The sequence below is a fragment of the Amphiura filiformis genome, chromosome 9 (genome assembly GCF_039555335.1).
Source record: "Amphiura filiformis chromosome 9, Afil_fr2py, whole genome shotgun sequence".
Taxonomy (NCBI): domain Eukaryota; kingdom Metazoa; phylum Echinodermata; class Ophiuroidea; order Amphilepidida; family Amphiuridae; genus Amphiura; species Amphiura filiformis.
This window is the reverse complement of record NC_092636.1, coordinates 16,288,760-16,301,251: the sequence shown is the minus strand read 5'-3', so window position 1 is coordinate 16,301,251 and position 12,492 is coordinate 16,288,760. Positions and strand designations below refer to the sequence as shown.

Sequence of the window (12,492 nt, the reverse complement as noted above, 5' to 3'; positions counted from 1 at the left end):
GGGTATATACCCTTTCTTCTACAGACTATATATTAGAGCTGATAACATGAATTTCCAATTATGAAAGTCAATTCATGATGTGCTCAGCCTTTCAATTTGGATGCACACTCTGCAGCTTGGATCACCATAAATTTTCCTTAAGTGCAATCTAAATATCCTTTGTGTAAATGCAGGGCCATGCAATGCTAAACGCTTATTATTTCAAACACATCCAGCGCATTTCATATTTTTTTGAAAACGGGTCCTGGTATGAAAACTCATCTGTGTTTCTGTTGATCTCATTCAAGGATGCTCAATTATATTTACTCAATTATATTTGCTCCTTTCAAAGACCTGTGTCTGTGGGCCAAGTACACCATGTTTCCTATGTTTACTGTACATTTATCCAAGGGCCATCCGTTCTGGCCCTCAAGCTCCCCAATCTATATGTTCTTTTCCATTCCAGTAGATTAACAGTTTCTGTGATATAATACTTATATGCATTTTTTGTTTCTTTAAAGATTTGGTGATACATCACTGCAAGATGTCATCAACAGGGAAAGTCTACAGAAGTTGGAAATCTACTATGAGCAATTCATTCGCAATGTTCCTGCAGAAGGTACGGCAAAAAAAAGTGTGCTTGTTTTGTTTGTCCACACCACCTGTCCGAAAAACTGTTTCTACATGCAATCACAACATGGGAATGGTGAAATGCTAGGGCTAAAATCACTTTGAATCTCCATCCTTATGTTATTATCATGATTTGCTTCATTCACACACAGCACAGCTACACACAGAAAGTAGCCTATAGTCTGTCTCGTCTCATGTTGAGAGTACCGCCATGTTGGATTTCGCAGTGGCAGATTCAAATCATGCACGCTAACCTAATCCCGCATGGATACACGTAAAGTCGTAAACGCACTGTTTCAAATCTGCCATTGCAAAATCCAACATGGCGTGACACTAGCATTAGATGTTCTTATTATGTCTGGTCTTTGTTTTTATCATGTTGATTTACTTCATTCACACACAGCCCGACTACCCACAGAAAGTAGCCTAGCATTGGATGTTCTGATGTCTGGTTTACAACACCATGTTGCTGCCAAGAAGAACAAGAATATGGATATTCTTCATGTCAGTGCACAGGTACGTGTCAACTAATTACTCTACAAGTTGTCATTTTTTCTCATGAATTTTTCACATTCTGTCGATTTTTAACTACTTCTATTGTTTTTAATTTTGTGATTTTGAGTCTTCTTATATAAACCTGTACATAAAAGATCTTATTCTCACATATTTAGCTGTGTCAATCACAAAAACCATGAAAATGAATGTTCTGGAAAAATATTTACTTTTACGTATTTAAAGCAATAACCCAATCGTATCGTCACCCTACTATGATAATTGCCAAAGTCATTTTTTGTAATTTTGAGAACAAAGTACAAAATGTGGTTCAAGCATACATCAGTTACATAATCACCTTAATTATTCTGGATTATTCCCTTTAATTTGTTTCATTATTATTTGTTCTTGTGCAAAGATTAGTGAATAAATATGTTTAAATGCATGCTTGAACAATATTTTGTACTTTGTTCTCAAAATTACAAAAATTGACTTGGGCAAGAAGCGTAGTAGGCTGGCGATATATAATATAAAAATTTGACTTTTGGTGTCAGTTAGAACTAATTAAATGATTAGGATTTTGTCCAAACTGGGCCATATGGAAGAACAGGGGAATACTTAAATTTTCCCCTGAATATGGACCCAGTATAAAGAAGAAATAAACAAACAAACAACAAACACCTGAACACTCTTACATACAAAATATAAGTGTATATCGTCCACATCTGGAAAAAGAGTGGAATTTGGGAACCTCATTCCCCAGGAAATTTGGTATTTGGAAGGAAATTTAAGGTTTGAAAATACATAAGAAAGAAATACATAACAAATTAAAGGGAAATTCTGGGGGTAGATTCACGTTTTTTCCTGCTCTGATATTGTCTGTATTTCTTCCTTCAACAGTTGATCAGAAGAATGAATGGTGTACGAGTGACAAGTTGCAAGAGTGCCAAGGACCGCACTGCCATGTCCGTCACGTTAGAACAATGTAAAATATTGCAGGATGAACATCAGATGCCTTCACAAATGTTTGCACATCTACTAGACACAATGAGAAGGTACGAGAGTTTGCAGAGTTCACTTTTAAAACATGTTTTACAGTATAGGAAAAACTTTCAATTTGAGGGTAGAGGGGCACTGACCACAAAAGGGGTATTGGCATTATGCGATTGCACCTCTCTGGCAGTTCACAAGAACCCCAGTGGGAGCATGGCGCAGTTCTTAAGACCCCCAGCTTAAGAGAAAAAAGAATGAAAAATATTAATTGGCTATATTTTATGTAGCCTCAAAATTTGAGCAAAATACAGTTCACAAGACATCCAAAATTGTAAAAGTTGAGTGCTGCCCCCCCCTCCATTTCCAACAGCCTGGGAAGGGAGAAGTATGTGGAAAGAGAGAAGTAAGCTGACCATACTATGGTATTGATATAATGTGACTGGATCAATTCAAGCAAAGCAAGGACAAGATTAATGTCTTAAAAAGTCAATTTTCAGATTTGTGTGTCATGATTAAGAGCTAATAAGAACTTTAAATTACAATACTATTATAATGTGACATAACAAAGTGAATTATATACTGTGGTTCACATCAAGTTTGGTAGTGACGTCAGTGCTTTATTGTAGGTGTGTTGCAAGTGGTCAGTCAAGCTACCTTTGTATGCATGCATGTACGCTCTGCGCGATTAACTTTACGTGGGCGGTTCGACACTGCACACAGCGAAATATGTCACTACTAAAATTGATAGTTGATATAGTTGAATATATTGGGGGATTAAACAGTAATTGAAATAAGGATGGTAATATATCTCATAACTCAAAAACAACCTCCACAGATGATGTCCCCTTCTCAATGTCAAGCCCCCCCCCTGCCGAGGTTGTTACTAAAAACCTCACATCTTGACATGTTCAGTCACAAACACCATATTGCTGCAAAGAAGAATTTAAAACATTTGAACAGTTTTTCATCAAAATTTTCCTGTTTGCATTTCAGTGAAGGGACAAGAAGAGACAACACCAGGAAAAATGTTGGCGTCAACAAATATGCCTTCAACAATTTGCAGATACGAGCATTCCCTAAACAGTATAGACCTCCAGAAGGGACTTACGGGAAAACAGTGGTTACATAGAACAATATTATGATCAAACATTGCGTTGGGTTCATCACATGGGCATGGATATGAACAATCTGGTAAAATCCATAGTGATTGATGATGAGGTTTCACACAAAAAATTGTTTTCATATAGTGATAGACAGTCCATTACATATGTAAGGCACCAGAACCCAATTTCTTCGATCTTTGGATCGACCGTTGATGTTTGTAATTAATGAACTATCAACTAATTAATCGGAATTACTGGTAAATTTGTATTGGTTAATATTATTACATACACAGATTCATATGAAATCACAATTAACAATAGTCAATTAATTGATTTTATAAATAATAAGGATCAATCAAGCATCGATGGTTAATTAAAAGATCTTGATAAATTTACGATCACCATCCGTCACTATGTGATACACCCCGATCTTTACATCCATCACATGCGATACACCCAATGATATGTGATTTGCTTGGGGATCTCCAACTGAACATGGAATTCTCAAGTGATGAAATATTGGTTATTTCTGGCATGAAGATACTGTGTTTGTGGATCTGAAGAACTAGTTGTAGATACTGCATTTGTGGATCTGAAGATCTAGCAAAGAAGAGGGCCATTGTAGTCTTCAGAAGGAATATGAAAACATTGCCTATACAAATTGGACATATGCTGTACATCATTGCTTCAACAAATGTTATTTCTACTGGTGTGATCTTTGTGTTTCTTCACAATGCTGACATTGTATACCATGTATATACGATCCACTTATAAAAACCAAGAAAATCACCGAAGTAACAGACAATCCCATGGGAAAGTTAGATCGCAATGGTCTCTCTGAAGAAGCCACCAGCCAAGATATTTCAACATGAAATATTGTGTAGCTGAATAGCAAGCCTTCACTGTACCTTTTACTTTGTATCATGTACTCTTAGATAAGAATTGATAAGATCAAACTTGAGGCTGAAAATACATGTAAACCAAAAGAGTGTGATGTAATGAAACAACTCATACAATTTATTATCATTTAGTCAATCATTTTGATCTTGTCCACTTGTGATCAAACTTTTTATGACTTTGTAATTTGATATTAGTGATATCCAATGTTTTGTCGGAAGTAGACATAATGTATTAATGCTGGTTTATGTGATATTGTGAAAAATGTGTTTGAGCCTTTGAGACGATATCAATTCTGTGATATTTTGACCTACAACCCTGCTCCTAGACCACATCATATGGGCAAATGATATGTTAGGCGTTACTTTCTAGACATTGCTATTAATTGGTACCTTTCTGCCATTGATGGAATGAACATCAATATCACATTATAGAAGGTATAGCTGCCGTATGATGTTAGGTGTATAGTTATGAGCCAGGAGCATGGTTGCAGGTAAGAATCTCACATATGAAATTTGCTAGCATATAGCATAAACAGCACACCTTTGTTCTAGAGGACATTTATAGTCAACAGGAGTCCTGAGTATTACCTACCTGTTTACCTTTAAATTATCTGCACTTGCCCATGCAAAGTGTCTCTGTTTTTTCTGCAAAATCATTCTTGTCTTTTACATAAATATGTATATTATTGTATTATTTGATAGATGTCATTTTGTATGTTATTGTATATTCTTTGTATGGTAACAGGACCCCTAGGATAGCAGTGCATCACATATTACACTACTCTAGGCCTGTATTATGAAAGCCTAATTGAGTTATTGGAGATTGCTGTTTAGGGCAGTATATATACATGTGTACATACCAGATGTTGTGTCAGTGTGTGTGCATACAGTGCAGCTATTACCATAGTGACTTAGTAACAACATTGCGTAGTGAGATTGGTTAAAATGTCATATCCATGGGATACAAATGTTGCTTTCATATGTAAATGTTGTGTCCGAGAATGAAATGAAGATCTTAATTCTAAAAGAGGGTTAAATAACATTGAGTGCATTTCGAGATAAGGCGACAAGAAAAAAAAACCTGTTAAGGACCTTGCAAGTTGGGTCGGGCGTGTTTTTTTTTTCTGGAGGCTAAAATTATCCTAAAATATCACCAAAATCTGAAAAGATTTTTTGCAAACATATTTTCTAAAAATGTTCAGCCAAAATATTTTGGCTGAAAAACGGCTGGTTTTAACAACATTTTTTTTTAAATCTCCAAAAGGCAAATTCTGGGTTGGTCGGGCCCGTAGAATAGGGTTTTTTTTTGGTCGCCTAAATGGCAAAGAGGTTTTTATGGCCATATAGTTTCAATGCAAGGTGGGGTTATGTCATTGTAGTTTCAATGCTCTACCACATTATTGTACTATGAAACTTGCATAGTGGGTGTAGAAATGACCCCTTGTAGCAGAAACTGACACTATCTCCATTTTCATTATTTTGTAACTTAACCCCTCTAAGAACTACATGTAGCATCTTCAAATAATAGAAACAATAGATTATTTTGTAAACACAGTGGAAGACTGCTCAGTTATGCAATTCTGTGGTTTACTAATTAAAATTGGTCCTCATTAATGAGATGCCTTACACTTACTAACAAAACAAATGTAATTATTATACATACTTACAACAGAGTATATAATCTGTGGCTGGCCCACGGATGTGAATATTTATGACTTAAACAAGTAATTAATTAGTACATAGTGTATAATATGTATGTAGCATATCACAAGTGATCTTATATCAAATAGGCCTTGTTATTGTTTGGACATAGCTGTTAAGAATTTAAAATATTATCCAGGGTGAAAATAGACATCAAAACAAGTGAAGAGTTGAGGTATAAAATCTGATTTATGGCATAGGCTGCCTTGTGTGATAATGTTATTTGTCAATATTGTTATTAAGTTCATGTTATGTTTATTTTGTAGTACATGTAATTTGCTGTAAACCTTTGACGATGTTTACAAGGTGGAGCTCATAATGTGGATATGGCAAAATTAACAATATGCGTAAAGCACACATACTAAGTGTTGTAGGCGTCTTGTCAACAAGGAAATACACAAGGCAGCAGGGTATTAGCTTGCCAACAGTCCACCCGTCATTTTGGACAGGCAGTTTGCTCTTGGGACAGGCAAGATTAATGCCTCTAGCAGATACTTAATTCTAAAATTAATGTTTGAATAAGTTCTGTGAACTCAAAACAAGACCAGACTAACAAATCAAGGCTATAGCAATATCTACCTAACTGACTGAACACCCTGAAGGTGCAGAGGTCTTGTTTATGTTATCAGGGTCAAATTTTGGACAGGGAGGTTTGGTGAAAATGACGGGCACTTGTCAAATCATAGCTAAGATTCTGCAAGGCAGTCTTTGAAGATATCGCATTTTGTATCTGAACTTTTCAAATGATGAAATATGTGACCCGCTCTGACAAAACCAGGAACAAGTCATGTTTTTGACATTTCATGATTTGAATAAAAATGTAAGCACTAGATAATAAGGTTTTAGATGACACCAAAATTATATAAATAGCATCAATGCTTATGGATAATTTTGTAAACGGTACCTTGATATTTTTGCCAAATTGCTATTCTGAGTAATGGGCCAATTAGTTTCCTGCCTTACACAGGATTGAATAGGGATTATCATAGTTCAGCTGTTATTTATTGATTTAATAAACCTCTTTTTAATAAACACTTTCAAGGATTTGAAAATCCACTCAGTCCCACAATCAAATACAATGAAATTAAGAATAATATTCCAAAATTTCATTTTTATGGGAATGTCATTTAAAAGGCCTATAACTCAGGAACATGCTTGGCAACTTGTTTCGGGTTTTGTTGGAGCTGGTCACATATTCACAATGAAAGTGCAATTGAGAAGTAGGGATCTGTGAGTAGTACAATGTGCTGTTCCAGTTGAAACCCATACACCCCCTGTGGAAGACATGACCTTAATCTTCCACACAGGGGTGTGAATTTCAAATGGAATTACCTGAATGAGTCACTCCATTTGAAATCTACATCCCAACTTTGTGGGAAATTTGTGTCATGTCTTCTATAGGGGGTGTGGATTTCAACAGGAATAGCCCAATCTACTGGATCAGGCAATTTAACTGTACAAAATTTATAACGTTTTAATATTGCAGAGAATACAGTATATAGTATTTGTTACCAATGAAGTATCAGTAACCAGATAGAATAACAGTGAAGTATTGGTAATCAATTTATGCAGTCAGTAGTGCCTCTTACGTGTAAATGTTCATTGGCCAAAAAAACTGCCACAGAATGTGTGATAAATATTTTTATAATATGTATATGAAGCAGTGTAGAAATGGAAGAGAACGGCAACAAATAGTTTAAATCAATGGCATTGTACTTAACGTTAATGATAGTACACATCTACTTATTTTATACAGATAATTGTTACTGTTAATGATAACTGAATGAGTGTTAGGGTTGAAATTCAATAGCAATGTGGAATAGCTAGTTAAATTTCATGAACTAGTATAGGGCAATTGAAATGGGACGATACATATTTCATTTAGTGATTATATTTTCTGCCATTACATTTAAGACAGTTAATATTGTTTTATTTTTATATTGCTCATAGATAAATTCTATTACAGTCAAAATGCTTGTTTATCAACACAATACCAAGTTTTGCTGTGACAAAATTTGTATTCCAAATAGCAATTTTTTTTTGTTTTACCTCATTTGTTCAGTTCAAATTTAAAAGGAAACACTCTGATAGTGAAGACTAACATTTTGTGGCAAAGAAATACAGATCTTATTTTAAATGAAATGTTACAATATTGCTTTAATTTGATTATTTGATTCAACCTACTTGACCTGCCTGACAACAGGGTCCTTTAATATCAATGTCACGCCAAAACGAATCAAGCTATTTATATGAAAGTCACAGAATAAGTAGGAGACATGACTTGTCTCTCATTGTACTGCACTTATTAAAATTGGATACACTCTTGACTAAATAATTTTATTTTTTTTTTCAAACACGGTATAAATCATTCTGGGACACCTTGTATTTTGTACAAAATGTAGGCCTATTGATCATATCAATGCCTAAACCAACTAGTAAATGTTTAGCATGGAGACCACAACATTTTTGAACATGCCATCTTGAAGTTTTTATAAATTAAGATTGGATTGATCTTGTGACCAATTGAATGTGTGTAGTGGCGGCACTGGGGGTACCCTCCCCCCCCAAAAAAAATATATATATATTTTTGAACTATGTAATAAAGTATTGCATTCCATATATGATATTTGATAGTCCTTGCTTCAATCGGTCCCATGTCATTTAAACAAACAACAAAAAGTAACTACCCCCTCTATTGGGCTATTCCAGGTGAAATTCATATCCCCCTTAACCTTGCACACAGTAGGTGCTGATTTTAAATGGAGTCAGTCATTTCAAGTGATATAGCCCATTGGAAGATAATAACTATTATACTAATAATCTATGCATCAAATTTTCAAAGTGAAATGGCAAAAGAACGTTTTACACATTTTGATACCTTGAATTGTTGTCATGGCGACACTTTGATTCCAAAGTTGCACATTGTTACTTTGTGTGTGATATTTTAAAAGGACGTAAATGAGATCCGGTAAGGACCAAAACAATCGAAGTCAAATTTGTGATAAACCGTGGCAATATCTTTGATGGAAATATAGACAAAATATGAAGAAAACTGACAGTGTCCCATTGGATTTGCACACATAATCCCTTAAGCATGGGCATAGGGAATTCAGATATGTCTCTTAACATGAAAACAGTTTCTAGCTGATTCATTGTAGGGGTTAGTTACTACATATTATATACCATTTTTCACCCTGATGTGGCAGTGACATCAGTGTGCTTTTCATTGGGTGCAGCTACAAATTGCTAGCGTTTGTTCGAAGCGCTGCCGTATACACATACGCCTATAGACGCCGCACAGTGTCGACACCCTATATTATAAATATAAACTTAATACTCCGTTGGTGATTGACGGGTGAGTGGTATTTCACCGAACGAAAGAAAAGGAGTTCTATCTGATTGGCTAGCAACCGATCGCTGGATCGCTCAGTGGTGAACTACAAACTCAAAATGGGCGATGTATTCAATTCGATTGAAATCGATATTCTATTATTGGCGCAGATAAAGAAAGTGCCATAGTGTGTATTGTATGACTTGTGATTTAATTTTCTAATACAGGTGTTCCTTTATAGAATTGGAATTCTCAAACAGTTGAATATATCACAATTTTTATTTTGAAGATCAAAATCGTTACTTATAAAATGCAGTAAAATATGTCCACAGCAAAATACCGGTCCCCGCTAATTAGTGTATTTAATTCCCAGTTAGTGTATTAAAAAAAAAACCTGGGATTTACCTGACAACAAATCAAATTTTCTTGTAATAGAAATATCATATGGGATACTGATCATGCGTAAATCGTAAAAACATAGAATAGAAACTGTGTGGCAGGCTTTGTGGAATCTCATATCGTGTGTAAAATGGTATGCTTAGCCTGAGTCGATCAGCCTATCTCGAACAAAATCGCCATGCGTAGCTGTTGAAAAGAGGATTCATCGTACTATCACGGCAATTTTTGACACGAAGATATAGGGATGATGACGCTGTACGCCGCATAGATACCCCTGTGAAATAGCTGCCTCAAGACGTTGACATCACTGCCACATCAGGGCAAAAAATTGTATAGCATGTATCCTGAAAGTGCACAAAATATAGCATGTGTGAGGGATATTGTAGTTTGGGATTGACTGATCCCTGAATGTTCCTTAGAGGCGAATATAATTATACAAATTACAATTTCCTTCAATTGAACTTGTGCATTCAAGGTTAAGTATGTTCTAACCTTTGGAAGATTTTATTTCACAAAGCAGCTCTCCTCCCAATTCAAGTTATTCAACCATGACCAAAAGGCCCGGGGGGGGGGGGTCACTTGCATACCAAAGTGGTATGCATGCTCGTCCCAGCACCTCAAAAATGGACCCTAAATGGCGTAATCAGTGTGGAAAAATTTCACCCCTTATTGGCGTAAGGCTCTGTAAATCTTACACCTAAAATATGGCGTAATTCAGCGTAAGAAACTAAAATGGACCTTTAAATGGCGTAAATTCTGAAACTAACCAACTGAAGTTTAAAAAAATATACCCTAAACGTCGAAACTTTACCTGAAAAGCACCCTTTTTTTCTAAAAACGTTGACGCCGCCACAAGGTCAAAAATCAACCCTTTTTCGACGTGTTTGGGGACGATCATGCGTACCACTTTGGTATGTCAGTGACCCCGGGCCAAAAGGTTTGAGCCTTGATAAAGATTTCAGCCTTATAGGGAGGAGCTGAAGCAAGCAATATCACAAATCTCACTACAACATAATATTGCCTATGAATTGTATTGTAATACTTTTGAATCTGAATGTGGTCATTAAATAAATTGAATGGCTATATGTAGTGGTCATTAAATAAATTGAATGGCTATATGTAACTAAAACATGTGTGTTTTATTAATTCAATTGATGCACAGGGTTGATGTAGAATCTGACGACAAAGAAAGAGAGTTTGTCAGGTGCATATATAACCCTTGGGGTGCCAATCAAGACAATCGCAGAGTGCAAGTAGTGATGATGCAAATTAAAAATTACTTTAAAAACTTTGATAACATTGGATTATAAAGTTAATATAAAGGGTTGCAGACACAAATGGTTTTATCAGTATGCAGTGATTTCTATAATTGATATAATCCATGAATAATATTTACTTAATCTGGTCCCCCCCCCCATATATACAAATTTGATTACTCTGCCCCTGGTCACCCTCTTGCTAATGGACTATTCCAGTTGAAATCCCCCATCCCCTATGGAAGACATGACCTTACAGGTGGTGTACCTTTCAAATGGAGTCGCCCATTCAGGTAACCCCATTTGAAATTCACACTCCTTGTGTAGAATATTAAGGTCATGTCTTTCATACAGGGTGTATGGATTTCAACTGGAATAGACCAATGAAATATGAATAGCTGAAATTAAAACTGTGATAAGGGAATGAATATGTGGTACACAAGAAAACAAAATTAAAGTATATATCACTGAAGACAGCTTAAAATATTTCAGCCCTTGTTTTATTTAGACAAACCTATAAATTATACATGGTTTTAACTTCAATTGTAATGCAACAAAAAGTAGTGTCACAAAATCACGTCAGCAATTATCTTTACATGAGTTTCCAATGATAAACGTGTTCAGAAATGATTTCTGGTGATTTCTATTGAAAATTTATCATAATCGTTTGGAACTTAATTCGATACTATTTGATATTTTGATATTCAATTTGGAGCATTTTGAAAATTTGACTTATGACATTGTCATTGTACCCTTTGACCTATACTAGCACTTGTTCAGTGCATAGGGGACCATGCATGACATGCCTTCTTTGACATTATAAAATCCCCCAGTCCCCGCTGCACAGCTCGAAGGCCGGCCAAGCGTACAAAATAACTGATCCCAAAAATATGAATGACTTAAAGTCATATACGGTACCCATGAAGAACAAAAGTATTTGTGAAAACACACTGATCTCTTGTTAGTAATCCCCATTCAGTGCTGCAGAATTCAAAAATATAGTTAACATTTCCCAGAACTGCACTGACACTAATATTTAAAAGAACGGCAACAAACTGTATCACACACAGGCCACATCTTCCTAAGTACCGGTATATGAGACACAAACTGGTCCACGGGGCCAACAGCTGTAAATTTGAAATTGTGATAACGGCAAAAATATGGGGCAAAAAATAATGAAATGCACATAAAGGAGGCATTTTTGACAATTGAGTTACAGTGGAAACTCATTATAACAAAGTTGTCAGGGACAGAGAAATTACTTCTTTATATCCAAATTTTGTTATATCAGGGTTGCAAAAACAATAAATAACAAAAGAATTATGTATCTTGGTTCTGGAAAAATACTTCTTTATAACAGAGGTTTTCTTGTGTCAGATATCGTTATGAGTTTTTACTGTACTAATTATTTAAAACACCAGAGGTCTAGCATATTATTTGTCGCCTTTGGCCTCCATGGACCAAATTGTGTCACAAATGCTGTCATAGTTAGCATCAATGTAAATAATAAATTTCAAATTGTAAACATTGTTTTTTTCAGCCATGAGTGTACACCTAATTTTATTCACTAATGCTTTGAATGAAAATAAACTGAGCTCAAAAAGAAACTTATAATTTTTCACAACTTGTGAATCACAAGGTCATATCTTAAAATACTGTCAATCAAAATGAACCAAAATTACACACAGGATTACCTTAATACTCTACTC

The 12,492-nt window shown here is 35.3% G+C and overlaps 1 protein-coding gene across 1 annotated transcript in view; it reads left to right on the top strand.

Annotated features, from left to right (window-relative positions):
• LOC140160690 (inositol polyphosphate-4-phosphatase type I A-like) overlaps window positions 1–10,058 on the top strand; it is a 69,718-nt gene extending 59,660 nt beyond the window's left edge. Inside the window, 4 exon segments of the mRNA XM_072183978.1 lie at window positions 501–598; window positions 1,013–1,125; window positions 2,002–2,156; window positions 3,088–10,058. Coding sequence (XP_072040079.1) covers window positions 501–598; window positions 1,013–1,125; window positions 2,002–2,156; window positions 3,088–3,223 — 502 coding nt within the window. The 3' untranslated portion in view covers window positions 3,224–10,058.
• The last annotated feature ends 2,434 nt before the right edge of the window (window positions 10,059–12,492 follow it).